At 34.8% G+C, this 19,546-nt stretch overlaps 1 protein-coding gene across 1 annotated transcript in view; it reads right to left on the bottom strand.

The window, feature by feature from the left end:
- Nucleotides 1–19,546, bottom strand: part of LOC137407050 (arylsulfatase B-like) — a 38,679-nt gene that overhangs the window by 9,095 nt on the left and 10,038 nt on the right. Inside the window, exons 2-3 of the mRNA XM_068093656.1 lie at nt 8,434–8,582; nt 190–408 (exon numbers count right to left, since the gene is read on the bottom strand). Coding sequence (XP_067949757.1) covers nt 190–408; nt 8,434–8,582 — 368 coding nt within the window. The remainder of the gene's footprint in view (nt 1–189; nt 409–8,433; nt 8,583–19,546) is intronic.

Here is a 19,546-nt window from a genome sequence, read left to right as displayed (position 1 = left end):
AGATCCAATAAAGTTTTTTGTAAATTATGCAATTACATCATTAATTTGGTGATAGCAGTACCTGCCATTACAAAATTATAATCAATGATGCGTATACAAGCTACCAATACGTTTTAATATCAAATTCATAAATGGTACTAACTTTTATTGTATACTTCTTTAGCAATCTTTGCACATTTTTAAACTTACCCATATCATCAGCCATAATGTAAAGGATGTTCGGTTGTCTTTGGCCACTACCTTGTCCACCACCGCCTCTTCCACCACCGCCTCTTCCACCACCGCCACCGCCTCTTCCACCGCCGCTACCGCCTCTTCCACCACCGCCACTGCCTCTTCCACCACCGTTTCCACTATTTCCGCCTCGACCACGTCCATTCTGCTGTGCTGCGAGGCAGCCAACCAAAGCTAGAACCAATAAAGCTTTCACAACCTTCATTCTCAGCTTTGAATAGGAGAGTGAAGGTCCACTGGTTTCACCGTTATTTATATGAGGCAGTAAGAGCCCGTGTGCATGACGTTAGCATAATTTCTTTAGACAAGCCCGTTGACCTCCCCCCTTGAACTGACGATTAGAAATTGCTCTGACTAATGTGGCAAATTTTGTAATTAGATGATGCAAACGCCTTCCTTTAATCAGAGCCATCACTATATTAAATCTCAAAACTTGCGCATAAATTTGGCCATACGTCATATATTTGCCAAAAGAATCAAAATTCTGCATAACGTAGGAAAGCTTTTCAGCATATTTATATAGTTTTATAACTTGCTATATCGGTATTTCCAAACTACCCACCCAGGAAAAAATGTCCAAAAGTATCTAGAGTATAATAGAGTACATGATACGTTTTAGTAGTTATGTCCAACTTGCCGCTGTTAGCAATGAAAATCAGCAACAGTTATATCGAAGATTTGCACATGAATAAAATAAAAGATAATTAGCTTACACCAAATGCTTTTGTTATAAGCCAAGAATTTGGTTATCATCGTCTAAAAACATTCAAGTATTTATAAAGATCTTGGGCAATGGCCATTTGCTGATGGACAACCACACATGAGTTTCCCTCCTGTAGTTAGAACCTCCCTCACCGGGTTATTGCGTCTCATCATCTAGCTCATTAACAACAAAAATGTCTGTTACTACAGCTTTTAATTTACTATTTCGACTCTCACGATACCATTAAATTATCAACTTTTAAAACACTTTGGTTCAAATCAATAATTCTTTATTTCTGTCATCTCATTTTTGTTTTGACGTGTAACAGAAAGCATCATTTGTTGATGATTACTATTGCTGATAAAAGGCGATACACACCATATTTATCTTTAAATTGTGAGAAGTAGGCTACATGAACAAAACCCAAATGCTTCAAGTTTCTGATCATGTTCTCCTTACATGTAAGGAATGGCCAATGAAAATGAGCCCAATTACTGTAACTATTTTGAACATATAAGTGAAGTAAATATAAAAAGCATTTACAAAAACTTCACTAAGAAAAATATATGGTAATGCTGGTTCACGATGATTAAGGCTAAAATGGCAAATTTACACTCCAAGTGTTAATTCCTCTGCTGTAAGCTCTATCTAGCCTTTTATCCTTCCAAGAACATGTCTGATACTTCCCTAAATTCTTCTGGCTCTGCAGGAATTTGGACAATCTTTTCATACTAATTTGTGTAGTGCTACTTAGTTCTACCCATCAGCTATCTAGTTCTATCTTTTTCACTGTTGCATGTTTTTATAGTAACTGACCTTCATATATTTTAAAACAATAAAGGCCACACGCACTCAAATGCTGCTTAAAAACAAACCTACACAAAATTTTAAAAGATTTTATCAGAAAGTATTGGTATTTTTCTATCATTTGCGATTGTTTTTTATGTTTGAGGTGATTTGACTACCAGGATGTTTCAAGATTATTATCAACAAAATTTGATCATGGTTAAAGCGGTAAAAAAAAGTGCTGAAATGATGTCACTAGTTGCTATAGTAGCTATAGTTGATATCAGTTGTATGTAAATACTACATCCTCACAGAATACACAGCATCAACATATTTTTATTCTGTGCAGTCTCTTTACAACTATAGACATCATTGTTGCGCTTTCGCTTATTCTGAGCATTTCAACCGCGATCGACTTTTCTTGATTTTAATCTTGAAAAATCCTGGCAGTCAGATCACGTCACACATCAAAAATAATCGCAAATGATAGAAAAATATCGATACTTTCTAGTAAAATATACTAAAATTTTGTATAAGACCATCTTTAAGCAGTAATCATGGTCCTACTAACAATATTAAAGGAACTTGAGAAATACCTTCGCCTGATTGACATAAATTTCGTGTTTGTATTTTTAACTGACTGATAGTTTCTAAATCGTCGTTTCATTGGTTAGTCATTGGTTCGTTAGTTAGAAATTTGCTTATTGCTGTTTTTGTTGCTTCACCAGCTAAGGATGAGATATTGCTGTGCATAGGATACATAGAGAAAGTGGTGTTAAAGGTGGCACATGATTTTGAATTCAATAAACCAATACCCATCTACTGGCAAGTAAGAACTGTTGTCTGAAAGTTTGGATTTGTCTCTTGCGCACTACATTCTCATGCACTATACTTCCTTTGCCACTCGCAAATTTTTACCAAACGCTTCAAACTTGTGAAAGATAAAAACGACATTTGCGAAAATGCGCAAAAAATGCTGTGCAAGATATTCCATTTTAAACATTTTCTGCACCCGAGTCGTTCTTACTTCAATTTGAGAAGGTCTAATGCGTTACTAAGACCTCCGGAGTATAAGTCCTTATTTTTTTAACAAAGCGCTCGCGTTATTTGCAATATGCGATTGCCCAATGAAACACTTATCGCATGGTAACTCAAAATGTTTACAACTCTAAATTCACATTATTCGCATCATGGAAACACAGTGATTTTAGCCTCTAAACAGTAAATATTAGCAAAGATATCAGGCTATATTTTTTGTTATAGAAAGTTCAATACATTCCATATGTTACACGGCTTCAACATATCCGTTTAAACCTGAGATGGGTACGCGACTGAAGTTTTGGTTACCTACTCATATTCCAAACTCAAAGTCTCTACGTACTTAGGCTAAGCCATCAGCTGATTTTGAATGATCGGATGCTTCACTCCGCCTGAAAGCATATTTGAGTATTACTGCTACATAATCGCTCTAAGTTTTGACATCATACTTGTTGATATGCTAGCACATTCTTGAAGCAGATCTGATAGCATATTTTGATAAATCAGCACATCAAATGCGTGATTTGCATAGGAAATATATTCAGTACCGCTTACGTCATTATTGCAGTGCTACAAATAACACTGCATATCCGTAAGCTCTTACACCAGGCTACTACTGATATCCAATGTGCATCAACCTGAGATACATTCTGATTCCCAGGTGTATCTTAGAAGAGAACTTGTGGCCGAGTGTCAAAAGATATCTATTATTCAGGCCTTAGTGAATCCATAATATTTGTAATTATTCTCTACATGCTATTCTGACCTACATGGTAATTACTATATCACTGACCCAACAAAGCATTTGAAGCATAAGACAACCATGTTTTTAATAAAGCGAGAGCCTCATTATCATAGCTTAAAATATTAAAATATTTACTATAATGAGAGCCGGTTTTGCCCATTTGTCCAGCTCTCCAAACCGCTATCGACAAATGCTAAAAAAACATTGCATTCCACAACATTCGAACTCACAACTTCCAGCATGGTAGACCAACCCTCTAACAACTGCACTACTCAACTGCCCGTTGGTATCATTGAATAACTTGACATGTGTCTACTAAACCTGACAGTCTCCCACGGTCTATAGCTAAACATTGCATTGCACCAAGCCACCAGGGTACTTGTGTTTAGAAAAATTCTCTGGTCATGGCTTTTAATGGTCAACTGTCACCTATGCTCTTATCTGTTGTCAATAGACCCTACCATTCACCCTTGTGCGCTCCAATTACGCTAAAACCTGCTATAGTTATTTTAAAGTTGTGAAGGCAATGTGATTTAAATCTGAACATCTCATGTGTACAACCTCAAGCTAAGTGGAATCCTCTATTGATGGAAAGATACAATTTGGAGCAGACAAAATTATATAAACATATCTGAAACTAATGCCTTTAAACGCTTGCAGAGCCTTTGAAAGCTGTGCGTCTGAAATATTGTTCCCAGTGGCTATCATTGCATCATACATTCACGGGGCACTTACTCAACCACAAGATTTGTCACAACCATTCGCTAGTCAATGAAGCAAGATATACAAGGTTGTACATTGGTAATTGCCTAAATGGATGCACACAAATGGATGTGCACAGATATGTACGCGCTATCTGCATGTAGGTGGGACACTAATGCTAGCAGCGATATGATCAGCACATGTTTCTAATGTCATGAGTACTTACTACTAATGTTAACAGTGATATGTTAAACACATGTTTTTAATACCATGAGTCATTAAAAAAACAGTTCTAGAAAAAAATACAGTAAAACTTTAAACTGTTTGACGGGGTATCTCATAACATAGCTCTAGCTGATAGCGGGTATGGTTAATGTTTTTTTCTTTTTATAGCAATCATGAAACCACAAACACACACATAATAGCGTGTGACAAAACTCTACAAATTTCTATCAAATGGTAAATTGACATTCTAACGGCATTTTAAACGTTTAAAGTAGTAAGCTGGCTAGCCCACTCACAAAGTTATACCAAACCAGGAAACTTGTCCTTGGATGGTTGCCTAAAAAGAAGTGCTAATGATATATTATGGGTTTAGTCTCTGGCAAATGCTGATGTGCTTAGGAGATTATTTCAGAGTTAAAAACCTAAAGTTCTAAATCAGGTGACCAGCCGGTGGGTAATAATATATAATTAAAATGTAAATGCGTTGACAAATCAATCAGTCTACGTGAGCGTCCAATGAGAGTTTGATGAGTCATATGCAAAGAATAAGCCAAGTTGCCCAAAAAGTTCCAAATGAATAAGCTTGCCAATGTGCGTAATCAAATCTGTTTTATACCAGAGGGTTTTTCTTTAATTAGAAAAATAAAAGCTTCCTGCTAGCTGTTGGTTGATAATATCCTCAAAGGCATTGAGGAACTTTCTACCTTTTTACCGTTTAGTGGTTTCGACTTGCCTTTTGTCTTGTTTTACTCTATCATATAGTGATATCTTCAAGCCTTTCCAATTCTTTCTACTTTTCTCTTTTTGCTCACTTTTTCTCTCTCTTTTTCCTTTCTTTGCCTCTTTTTAACAAGATTTCTTGTTCTTATCCCTTTTTTATTTTTTTTATTCCTTTCTTTTGCCTTTTTCTCTTTCTCCCTCTCTCCCTCCCTCTCTCTCCCTGTCTCTCCCTCTCTCTCTCTCTCTCCCTCTCTCTCCCTCTCTCTCCCTCTCTCTCCCTCTCTCTCTCTCTCTCTCTCCCTCTCTCTCCCTCTCTCTCCCTCTCTCTCCCTCTCTCTCCCTCTCTCTCCCTCTCTCTCCCTCTCTCTCCCTCTCTCTCCCTCTCTCTCCCTCTCTCTCCCTCTCTCTCCTTCTCGCTCCCTCTCTCTCCCTCTCTCTCCCTCTCTCTCCCTCTCTCTCCCTCTCTCTCCTTCTCTCTCCCTCTCTCTCCCTCTCTCTCCCTCTCTCTCCCTCTTCCTCCCTCTCTTTCCCTCTCTTTCCCTCTCTCTCCCTCTCTCTCCCTCTCTCTCCCTCTCTTTCCCTCTCTCTCCCTCTCTCTCCCTCTCTCTCCCTCTCTCTCCCTCTCTCTCCCTCTTCCTCCCTCTCTTTCCCTCTCTTTCCCTCTCTCTCCCTCTCTCTCCCTCTTTCTCCCTCTCTCTCCCTCTTCCTCCCTCTCTTTCCCTCTCTTTCCCTCTCTCTCCCTCTCTCTCCCTCTTTCTCCCTCTCTCTCCCTCTTCCTCCCTCTCTTTCCCTCTCTTTCCCTCTCTTTCCCTCTCTTGCCCTCTCTCTCCCTCTCCTTTTCTCTCCCTCTCTCTTTCTCTTGTTTTTTCCCTTTTTCTCCCTTTTTCTCTACCTATTTTCCGTCTCTTCCTCCTCTCCTTTCTTTGCTTTTTTTCCGTCATCAGCCAACATACACTTCTAAGCTTACCGTATTTATAATTATTGAAATTCACATGAAATTATGCACAAACTGCTCTGCTATGCCGATTTTTTACTCAAGATGAATGCAATATACGAATCACTCTTGCAATATTGCCATACAGTAGTTTGTACAAAAGAGATGGTACAGTATGCCACACATGACATATTATACCATGACTTGACAATTCATCTTTGCCGAACTCTTACAGCACAGCTGAAGAGGTTTGCTATAAGTTGTCATGCTTTTAGTGGGCAAGAAAAAACATCATCGAAATAAAAGGAAATAAAATGAGGCCATTTACTAGTTTTTAAAATAAGTTTAATAAAATCGGCGCCACTGTAAAGATGTAATAATTTGCAGTCAGGCACTAAGAACTATAAATATATATAGATTATTTATGCTGTTCATAGACTCCTAGAGAAACAGTACTCGAAGGTAAATACAGTTAAACTCTGAAATGTTTGATGATGTAACTCACAACATAGCTCTAGCTGACAGCAGGTATGGTTGATGCATACAAAATAAAAGGAATGCATATAATCTTACTCGTGAGCTGTATACAGTGGTAAGAATATTTATAGCAATCGTCACACCACAAACACTCTTGTAACAGCAGAATTTGCTTTAGTATATTCAAACAGTAAAATTCTTTGAGACAGTGGCTTACATTTACCCTATTAATGAAATACTTCAATAAGATTTAAAAGTTTGGGTCTGATTTTTCAGTGCATAGTTGCCACAATTTTTAGTCAGACCAAGTGACAGGTCAAGTTGGATTGTTTAATAATGTGAATCGTCATGTTGAACTAAATTAGTTACTCGCACAAAAAAATTTCAAACTCACATACTGCAACAAAACGAGAAACTTTAGTTGCTAACATAACTAGGCCCATGATAAAAATGCCTTTTTTGCAACCGCAAAAAAAATCTTGTCGAAAAAAAACATTTCCATTTGAGGAAACCCTTTTATTGTCTGAATTTCATTTGTTTCAATTTTGGCTGATCCAAGTTTTGCTTAAAAAAGAGTGGTATTTTTATTAGAGATTTTTATTAACAAACAGAGAATACAATTTAAAACTGCTTTAAAAAGATTAGTACGACAACACATCCAAATATTTAGTTTTCGATTGAGGGCTTTAATCCATTATGCTTGGGATATCTGTCTATTGTTATGAGGCTTTTCCAGATGCTAGCAATGCTTAAATATGCATTTAAATACAAACTTACACAAGCTTTTACTAGACTTTTAGTATTTTAGTATTTCAGTATTTTTATATTGTTCTGTTGTTTGAAATGATTTGACTGCTAAGAAAATTCAAAATTAAAATCGAAAAACTTGTTTGGGATCAAAATGCTCGAATCGAGCAAAAGTGTTACGATGATGTTTACAGCCGCAAAGAAATCGACAGAATAAAGACACGTAACTCTGCAATTTGAACGCATTAGCAGATATCAACTATCACGATGATAGCAACTAGTGACATAATTTAGCGTGTATTTTACTGAGAGCTTTAGTTGCCATCAAGTTTGCCGTCAAGTGAAACATCTTAACATTCAGATCACCTCAAACATCACAAACAATGATAAAAATTATTGATACTTTCTAGTGAAATCTAGTAAAATGCTGTGTAAGTTCATTGTTAAATACATATATAAACAGTTATAGTTATTTACTGCGTTAGCGAGACAATATTTTAGAGCAAAACAAATAATGATGCTATCATTGGCATGTAAGAAGCGTGTCCCTAAAAATGTGATTGTTTTGCTAAGTTAAAATATAATCATTCATACATGTTTGACAAGTTTTAATGGCTTATTAATGGCATACGCCTGGACTAAAAAGAAAGATGCGTGTGAGCCACTACATATCATGTTGGACATGCCAAAGCAGGAGTTTGCAAAGCTACTCAGAAACACAAACAACCATAGCCTGGCCTAAAAAGATTTATATTTGTAAGAATGGGTGTCTTCCGATGATGACGAAGCAAGTTTATAATTTGCTGCATCGTCAATATAGACAGGTTTAGCGCTTTGCTGTATTTAATAATTGAGAGCATTTTGCTAAGTCATGGTTGTCACCAAATCCTTTTGACGTCTACGTGACAAAACTGCATAGCTTCAATAACAGTTTGCCAGGGCAAATAAATGTTATGCACTTTTCACTACTGCTTATAGCTTCCTTTGTCATTTCCTAAAGGTAGCCAATCAGTTATGTAATACTCTAGAACAAGTAAAACAAATATCGCTATTATGTACGGTGAAACTTGAAATCAATTATATTAGTTAATAACTAAGATTCACATTAACTAAAGTAAATACAGCAGCAAAAATAAATGAGGGCGGTGAGCGCGATGAGCGCGGTGAGGGCGGTGAGCATGACGAGCGTGTCGATTGCGATGAGTGCGGCGAGTGCAGCGAGTGAGGCGAGTACAGTAAATGCGGTAAATATACGTTCATTTATTACAAACCTGTAACACACAAACCGTTGCCTCCATGTAAGTTTTGCTTTTGGTGCAAAAAGACAAAAATAATTATAATAATCTCAAAAATTTCACTATAAATACTGAGCTGTTTAAAAATATATATTTTAAACTACATTTGAATATGTATATATATATATATTGTACAGTTGAATTATATAGTTGAATTTTTTAACTTCAAGTTGTTCCATAGTATGTATATATTTGCATAACAGAACATAGTGATGTGTGGCATCATTTGTTGCTAAGACTTATATCATGTAGTCATAAACCCTTTACTTTACATGTCTACTGGTACCTTGACATTCTACTGTGCTGTGAGCAATCTTCAGGTGTGTCGATAAAACACAGAAAATCACTATAAGCCCAATACTTATATAATTATGGATGGTGTATGATCGGTGAAAAATAGAACTGGGCTGTGTACCGATGCTAAGTTTCAGAAGTTTGAATCTTGCATGAAACGATCTTTTTCCCAGCCTTCAAACATTGCTTCAGACTGATATGACCTTTATCGTAGTAAAGATTAGCTCTATATTTTCTCTGGCTTATTACTGATACTTCCCATCACGCACTTATCTCTGCCAACGTTATAACAACATAATCTTCTTACAATAATCCGTATGTTTTCACCTACCTACTGTTTGACATCTTTACTTCTCTTGCATGTTTAATCTTCTTTGCTATTTATGTTTTACGCTTTATATGTTTTATGGCTTTTTTCAATAAGAAATACTTTACTTTATAAAATATTGGATATCAAAGATGTCAGTATAAGAACAAGGCAACTCTAAGCGAGCGCATACTGTTCTTATATATAAATGCATAATGGATGTTTTTAAAGATCTTCTGCAGAATCTATCTTATGTTTCTTTATTAAAACAAGACCTGCACAAAACTTATTTAGATTGTTATAGTAAGCCGTTGCAATCTGTTACTTGTGTGTTGGTTGAAGAAGTTACAAAAAATTTAGTAGAACTTTTGTGTGTGTAAACATCGAAGGTATATATTATATTTCATATAGTTTAATTTTCTTTCGAGCGTCAATGCTAATGTTTGTTCCTTTTGGTTTTAATTACTGTCAATAGTCCTCTATAGTTTTTGTTCATAATTGCCATTTATTACGCATTTAAACCATCTTATCTACTATGAATTTTTGTCTTTTAGTATTAATGTTGCTATAGCTGTAAAAATATAATGATTACTAATATTATTGTTATTATTATCACCATCCGTATATTGCTTTTAGTAGTGTCAGTGGCTAGATACCACCAAGAAGGTATTTACTGTTTGATATAGCCCTATTTAGCAGCAAACAAAAATAGTTTATTGGTTTGTGATACTTGTATGTTATCTTGGGTTGTATCCTACTCTTCCATACGGAAGCATCCATAACAAAACTTGTCACTGTATTTCTCCAATATAATTCATAAATATTCATTATCTTTACTATTTATTGGTAGCCAAAGGCGTGTCAATGTTTTTAATGAGAAACAAAAGGCTTGATGACAGAGATCAATAATTAGTATTTGATTAGACAAGATGTTATTGACAAATACTGTGAATAGCACCGAGTCTAACCTCCGGCTTGTTTGGAGTTTTTTTGCCCAATTCACTGAATGTGAGTATTGAGAAAACTTTTTCAATTTGACAAGTTACCAGATCCAAGCTTGCGATTTCAATAATTTCCTTTTAGCTAATATAAACAAAACTGAGAATGAATTTGTAAACTTTTCATTTACATGTAAATACCCAAATATTAATAAACATTAGCAACATCAACACAATTAATTATTTGTTGTATCTATCAGAGGTGGGGTTTGTCGTGTTTCTCAGCAGTTCCTCAAAGATCGAGTAGGATGTCTGCTTAGTTTACTGCAAGCAGAGTCTGTGCATGTTTTTAAGAGTCATTGTTATACAAACAACGCCTCTTTGATTTTGGGTAGACATGTGAGTCCAGTGGCAAAGGAACTTCAACAACTAGAGATCTTTCTAGTTTCTGAAAATAACTTAATATTAGATGCCATTCCTTTCACCAACTAGCATCATTTATGCCAACTCAACCACAACCTGTTGTATATACAGGTTGTGTGTTCTAGACGACTAGGTTATGCTATTTGTACTTGTGATGTAAGAATGATACCCCTTACAAACATCCCGGCTCTTAAAAATTCACTTCGTTTACCTGAAAGAGCATCGTTTCATAAAACTAGTAGATCTTGGATTTGTTTACAAATTAGAATTACCTTTGATGGCCTGAACCATTCTTAAATTTCAGTCAAACTCTTGCGCATGACATGAAGCTTCTCTGATCATAGCTATAACACATTGTAACTAGATTTAAGCTTGGTTAACTAGCTACATCACTATGGATTAACTGTGTTATTTTTCATAGTTCCTATCAACAGCTAAAGTTTTCTATATAAAGCTGCGTTCACACCCGCCGATTTTATGCCAATTGTATGAACGATTTGGTCCACTGATCAATAAGTGCTTAATGCGAAAAGAGCAAAGGAGCCTGAGACCAATTTTGTCCCAAGAGAAATTTTATCAGACTGTGCCCGATCATTGAACAGTTTTACAATGTAGATTGATTTTCAACTTGAGTAGCCGATGAAATCACGTTTACAGCAAATCACACATGGTCATTTAAAGTGACCGCTATAATTGTTTTTAGGTTTAAGCACATTTTTTCTCAGAGCTTCTAATGCAAGTAATAATTCTGTTGATCAAACCCGTGAAGGGTGCTTTCAACAGAACTTTCGATCATGTTCAATTATGTCAGCAACAACATAATAATTTAAGTTTCTGCTATATTTATTAAGCCATTGCCATAATAATTAAAGCTGATGATGTTATCAATTGACCATCTTCCTGTAGTTATTCAATATTAGTGATGAACTTTACAATTCAAAATGACTGATGAGCTTGCTAAAAACGTCTTCGAGAAACTTTATTAGAAATAGCCAACAAAATGTAAGTCTTGACTCACTAAAATATATTAGCTAAAGTTATCTCACACGACAAATAAAATGGAAAAATCGTCCACTCTCGGTCAAAACTCGCCTGGTGTGAAAAAACTGGCCACAAATACTCCGTTTGCAATTTGGCTGGTGTGAACACAGCTTCTCACTAATAGCCTGACTTTGTAATATGACATGAGTGATTGTCAGCTTTGCCAATAAAGCACATATAGTAACTATCGATTCAGTTTCTGAAATGCTAGAAGGTGACTGGTCGATGCAGATGTTAGAGTGTTGGTAAATGAAGCTGAATGTTGCTAGTCCAAATCCTGCTCATAGAGATCCTTTATCTGAACCTCTAACTGTGCCCTGAAGGAAGCGAGATACAGCTCTCACTATTAATAGTGGCAAACTGCAATGATTTAGAGGCCATCTTATATATTTTTCTTTGTTTGATTATTTTACACACTCGTATATTATATTGAAGTATAACAATATATTAAAGCTTTCAAGATCAAGAACCAGTACACCTCTAATTTAAACCTTTTGCTAAACCCTGGTTCACACTATATTGCCATAGGTCCGCATTTTTTTTCGGTGTTCATCGTCAATTATGTGAACCGTAAACCGATGGCATCAACGAAGCAACGCGGATACATTGGGAAAGTTTGCAGCTGTTAAACTTTTCCGATATTTCGCCAAGCATCGATGACCGCTGATTTTAAATGTGAACCATTTCGGCAATGGTAATTCGCAGTTGCCTATAGCGTGATTTATTTATTTTCGTTTGTGGCCAAAGTTGGGGGACTCATGCAAAAACAAAAAGGTTTCTTCGCAGAAATTTAAAAAGAGAAATGAGAACACTACGTCGCGGAGTATTTCTTGATGCAAATGGGGAAGGGTTTGTGATAGTATGAACATTGTTATCATCGACGATCACCAAAGTATTGTCGCATCAACGATGAGATACGGTGATATACTATGAATCAGCCTTACCAAACGCTTACCACCGACAAATTCCCAGCGTACCGAGCCAATTACTAGGATAATTTGAGCCCACTGCATAAAAACTGCAGTAACATCAAAGTTGTAGTGGATACATAAGTTAGCATGCATAGGAACGCTGAGAAATTTCTCTACAAGCTGATATTTTTTCTATGTAGATGGCTTGCAAATACTTTACAGCACAACTCCCAATTTGTTGAAGCTATGAATTTTTTTTAATATGACAATTTTAATTGCATTTTTCTAATTAATAAATGTATATGAAAATGCTGTATAAATAATACTTGCATGCATTCATAGGTTTACAACAATCTGCAAAAGAATTGGTGGTTTATAGATGCAATTAGCAGCCTCAAAATAGTAATACAAAGCCTATCGTATTTGCTCAAGTGAATATTTAGAGGTTATAATGCAACTTTCTAAATATGTAAATAAATAAAAGGATTTAAAAAAGGTCTATTAAAGATTGAATTCTGTCGAGATTTTCCGGGGTTGGCACGCTGAGACAAGTCTCTTATCTCAATATAATCGGTTAAAAACATTCATGTCCCCTTTTCTACCCTTCCAGAGATCGCTTGATAATCTTGCTTGTCATAAATTCATCTCACGTCTCCCAGTCTTCCTCTTCCCTTAATTATTTTAACCAATGTCATGATCTCACCGCTAACGTACCAGAGTTGGCTGAGTATTGGCCATGACGAAACTTCCTTATTCTCGGTAGTGCAATTTGATATTAGCATTTTCTTTTGCCTGTTTTAACAACTCCTTAAGCTGATGCTAAAGGTTTCTGATGTCTATATAGTCCTAGTTTATGGTTAAATGAGTCATACATGATTTCTGATTCTGATGTCTATATAGTACTAGTTTACGGTTACATGAGTCATACATGATTTTTGATTCTGATGTCTATGTAGTACTAGTTTACGGTTACATGAGTCATACATGATTTCTGATTCTGATGTCTATATAGTACTAGTTTACGGTTACATGAGTCATACATGATTTCTGATTCTGATGTCTATATAGTACTAGTTTACGGTTACATGAGTCATACATGATTTTTGATTCTGATGTCTATGTAGTACTAGTTTACGGTTACATGAGTCATACATGATTTCTGATTCTGATGTCTATATAGTACTAGTTTATGGTTACATGAGTCAAACATGATTTTTGATTCTGATGTCTATGTAGTACTAGTTTAGGGTTACATGAGTCAAACATGATTTCTGATTTTGATATCTATATTATGTACTAGTTTACGGTTACTTTAGTCATACATGACTTCTGATTTTGATTCTATAGAGTACTAGTTTATGGTTATATGAGTCAAACATGATTTCTAATTCTGATATCTATGTTATGTACTAGTTTATGGTTACATGAGTCAAACACAATTTCTGATTCTGATGTCTATATAGTACTATTTTATAGTTACATGAGCCAAACAGGATTTCTGATTTTCTCATAATGGAAAGTAGGAGAGCTATAATTATTGACCCAAAGCTATCACACTTCAAAAGCACTTTATCAAGCTGTTGAATAGTTATAAACTTATGTGTTCAATGATGCATTTGACAGCTTTTTATTAATTATAAAACAATTACAGCCTAAACGCAGGTTTTTTGCTTTTGCTCACCTTTCAATACACATGAAATGGCATAGTAATTGAGATATTAGCCGATCAAATGCAAAATATGCAAACCTGTTCTGAGAAAATACCGACATGCTGGTCAGATATCTACATGCTGCAAATGTAGCTACAAATTGAAAAAATACCTACTTGTTATAAATATACCTCCAAGTTAAACATGTACCTACACTCTAAAAAAATACCTATATGCTGAACAAATACCTACATGGTGAACAAATAACTAACTAGTTGAACATGTACCTACGTGTTGAACTCAGTGCTAATCTTACAGAAAGTATGGACACACCAAAGGTTTTACACAGTCATGTTCAAAAACAGCACAAGTCAGTTGCCTCCATTGACAATCAAAAGCAGATGACTGGGTCTTCTAGCTTCTTTCATAGAAATACAGTTGATAATGTTATGTTGGGTCTAATAACAAGATATATTTTATAAATATCTCTATTAATGTGTTTTTAACTTTTTAATATCACTAGTATGCTTGGGCAGTTCTGTGAACTGTGAGCGATTGTCATGAGTAATCACTATACTAATAATTATTCATTGGGGTGGTAAGGATGCTGGATGGTGAAGTGGTTACTGCGCCCATTGGTAAAGTGGAGGGTCTAAGTTTAATCTCAACATGAGGCAATCTTTTTGCTAACGCTGTTAGCATGGCTTTGGACAGATGGACAGACACTGCTCTCCTTATAGTAAAAACTGCTAAAGCTATGAGTTAGTACAACTGCAGTTATTATTTTTACTATTATTGATTTCATAGAAAGTAACCACTGTCTCTGGTTTTAGCCTGTGATCTATAAAAATCAAAAGATGATAGTATCATGTTAAGTTGTGACACCTGGTTGTGTCTATTTTTTCTCTTTGCATTACAGGAGACAGTTTTTATGCTAGAGATGAGCTACTAAATCGAGTGTAAAAAATTTATTTACTTTTAAACTTGAATGAATCATAATGTTTAACATTAGTTTTTTTGTGCAAGGATTTTGCCCACTAAAGCTAAGTTTTTGCACATTGGTTGCCATAGCAGCAGTTGCCTAGAGGACTGATAAAAAGTTGTCTGGGAATCAGGGAGTTTGATGCTTAAAATGAACCTTGAAAATGTCTTTAGTCACATGCTAGAGTATTAAAAACAAATCCTGTTTTACATCTCATATCATCTTTTAAAGTTTTTATAAATTAAGTTTGTAAGGTAATTGACTTCATATGCAGTTTATTAGCTAGTAGGAAAAATCTTATTTGGGCAGAAACAAAAACAAAATCACAAAAATGAGAATAATCATCTTACTTAAATCTTAAGTCTTATTTAATTAGCTAAGTACTTATCTGTACTTAAAGTACTTATCTGTACTTAAAGTACTTATCTGTACTTATTTAAATTCTTATCGTTTTGCATAAAATTGTGTTTTGTTGGCTGGTAACACTATGAATTTTTTTAAGTTTACATCAACTCATTGACTTGTTTAACGTTCAGTATGGAAAGCTTTTAGACAATGTCTGCTTTAGCTGCCAAAATTGTAACCACAGGCACTAAAAATACTTGTTGACCTGTGTATGTAGATGTGATTGAAACTAGGTAGATTTTTAAAGTTTTTTTATTTAATATTTTTAAAACATGGCAGGTTGTAATTATTTGCATAGCGTGTAAAGGTTTTTTAATGTTTGACACAGACATACTATGTGTGGGTTAGATGTACATTATGTTTGTACCTTTGGCCTAGCTAGCCATTGCCTCTCCGTGTCACACTGAACTTATATTTGGTGGCTCTGCTGCAGGAAGCTAGCAGAGCTCAAGTGAGAGTCACTCAGCTGTTAACAAAGGTTTGCTCATGCTTTATGTAACTCTATCGGTTTTTTACATAGATTGCTGTTTGTAAGCAACCTTGATTTCTAACTTTGGATGGCTTAAATTCAACACGGATACAGATAACTCTAAAGTAAAAATAACAGTCACTAATTCATTATAGAACTTCAGAACTTGCAAATTGTCAAAAATAAATAACTTCTTGCAGTTTGTCCGTATGGCTAATTTAGACTTTTTGTAGAGTTTGATTTCAAATTTAACAAAAACAGTAAGTATGTGTGTTAGGAAGTAGGACAGTTTTGTAGTCAGCAAAATAAAGCTTAGCTTAACCAACGAAGGTCAACAAAAACTTTCTAAAGCAGACCACAATGTTCATCTGCTGATTTTCAAAAGCAGTGGGTTACAGTAGCAATTCTTCATCAAATTTGGTATTGAAACATTTATCTTGCTGCTATAATGCTGCACCACTGACTCAACGTAATATTTTACCCTTTAATGCAGAATGGACAGACATGCCATCTGGGCTGGTAGCTTTTCTGTTGAACATAAAGTAAAGATATCTGAGGCATATATCAGGTCTGAACCTCGAAAACCTCTATTTTATTTTAACTAATAACACAAATTGATGTTCATGTTATTGTAAGGCTCTCACAACACTTGTTGAGAAGTATTGAGCACAGTTTTAACCAATTAAAAATAAAAACATTTGTGCACCAGTGAATACAAGTATAGAAGAGTTATTACCCTTAAGCTATGAACTTTATAACTAAGTTCAACTACATAAACTGATATTTATCAAAAGCACTATTAAACATTTCATAAAAAGATGTATACATAGTGTATACAGTTCAGCTGTTAGTGACAAGCATTGTTACAGTAGTTTCTTTGTACAGAGTTTAACTTGTAGATAGGTTAACATGAATGGTATGGATGCATTACAGAGTCTGTTAAGTACTGTGAGTCATTCAAATATACAATAGCAACAACATAAATCATTAAATTTAAACTAATCAACAAACATTTTTAGCTTTGCGTTTAGTAGTTTTGATATGCTTGACCATTAATTCTATATTAATTATATATTAATCATATATTGCGCGAGTAGGAATATTTCTGTCCACCTACTTAAACATTCCTCAATATTGACACAATACCAGCTGTTTATCTGACTTTACAGAAGTGGTTTTAGACTCCTAGTCATGGGGTGCCATAAGCATGAATGTGCTATACGGCATCGTGCTTAATAATAATTATGGATTATAGGTTGCAGACAACAGGTCATAAGTTATAGATTATAGATTGAGTATTGTTTGTTATAGATAATGCAATAAAGAATTATACATCATTATTATAATTTCATATACATAACATAATAATTATACATTATTATGCATGAAATATTACAAACTGTGCATTATACTTTGCCAATAGTTGAGTATGGATTACAGATTCTAGACTAAAGATTATAAACTATCAACTCCAAATTAATGATTATAGAATATAAATTAGGAATTAGGTATTTTATATTAGGAATAAAGCATTATAAATTATGTATTATACATTACCGGTTATAAATTATAAATCATACTTTAAAAACAATTGATTACAGATTATAGCTCTAGACAGTAGATTGTAAACTACAAATTAAAGATAAAATATGATATGATATAGATTATACATTGTATATTCTAGATTATGACTTGAATACGCTTATTTTTGTATTATTTATCTTACAATTAGTTGATTATGGATTACAGATTAAAGATTACGTGTTATTGATCATATAGCACAGGTTATGCATTACAGATTAATCTTTGCATTGCATAGAAACCTTCTAAAAGTGAGATGATCAGAACGCAAGATATAACTCCCTCAGCAGATGCTGAAAATGTAGTTTGAAGATAAAGTTTCCAGATGAAATAAAGCTCACAGGCTACACTCATTCCACTTCCTATAGAAGCTGTGTAAGTATATAGAATGTATAACTAAAATACAGTAGTTCGGGCTAAATTAAACTACAAAGTTTCTTGAAAATTTGAAGAGCAGAAGCATTTTGAATTAATAATACTGCTTAAACCATAATCTGGTGTTTTCAGCATAGGTGAAAAGTAAATCTGACCGTTCCATATTACTTGCCATAGAGAATGATTCAAAAAGCAAGAAAATCTTTCTACTAGCATAAGCTCAGCTTCATAGAGTTAGCTGATCATACAGTCTGGTATTACCAGTTGTAGTAGTATAGCATTTTTCCTTCAGAATGAACCATCCTTGTATCATTAGACTCCCTTGAAACAAACCGCCATGAGTGACTAAGCTACCTTTAAACAGACAAGCAGAAAGATATATAGACACAGCATTATAGTAAAGCTACACTATTATAAGGAAAATTTTCCAAAAAAATCCCTGGCTTATAATTTAGCCTTTTAGGATCAGTGTCTGCACCCCATTTCAGCAGTTTTACAACTACAACTTGTTTGACATTTGCCTTAGTTATGCAAATGAATGGAAACAAGCAAAAATACAAGTTCTTACACGAACAGTGAATCTAAGATGTAGTCGCTGATAGGCTGACGCAAAATGCTATGCATTAGACAAACTTGAGAGAATGTGAAATTTAGGTAGCTGTTTAAACACAAACTAAAATTTTTTATGAAACCCAAAAACAAATTTTATGGAAGCGTAATTTCACGTGATTTATTGCAATTGGATGTGATTCATTGAGGCACAATACATAAAAGACTATTTGGCAACTTTAAATCCCTTTTTACTAAAATAGTTTTTTTGGCAGTTTGTGATATTTTGAAGTTTGAATTTTAACTGTTATCTATAGACAAGGAAGGCATACAAACAGCCAGTCAAACCAGCAACCAACCAGACATGTTGCCAACCAATCAGAAGCCTTTAGAAAATCAAACAGATGCGCAAAAAATAAACACATATATGCAACTCAAAATTTACGAACAAGATCCTGTCTGGCAAGCCTGTGAGCATACCATGTAGCCTATGAGCATACCATGTAAAGACAAATTGCTTTCACACCCTTATGCTGATAAGGAAAAAAGGGCTGAAAGATTTTAAAAGTTCCATCTGCAAGTGTGTAGCCTTCTTTTCTACAGTCATGTCTATAAACTTAGGCTTATGGTTCTTATTTGACACTGTAACTAGCTGCAGGAATGATGACTGCATAATTTTTACTATGACACGAGCCACATCCGTCTGTTTGTTTGTCTAAAGGGTGAAAAAAATTAAGACTGTTAGAATTTAGTAAAAAGATCGTTTGGCTTTGCTGAGTTTGGTAGACTTAAACGCCTGCACCAATCAGCTGCCTTCCAACACTTTGCAATAATTTCATGTATATCAATCACAGCTGATCATCTCTCAAGGTGCAGGCACACTAAACTGGCAGAGTACTATTCCAAATAGAAAGCGTTAAAAGCAAATTTTCACTCAACACTTAGCGGTCCTTACCATGTCGAACAGCTGTAACATTGTAATGCTGGTCACTAATAATTCAACTTTGTTCTGTCAT

The sequence above is a fragment of the Watersipora subatra genome, chromosome 10 (genome assembly GCF_963576615.1).
Source record: "Watersipora subatra chromosome 10, tzWatSuba1.1, whole genome shotgun sequence".
NCBI lineage: Eukaryota > Metazoa > Bryozoa > Gymnolaemata > Cheilostomatida > Watersiporidae > Watersipora > Watersipora subatra.
This window is presented reverse-complemented; position numbering and strand designations above follow the sequence as displayed.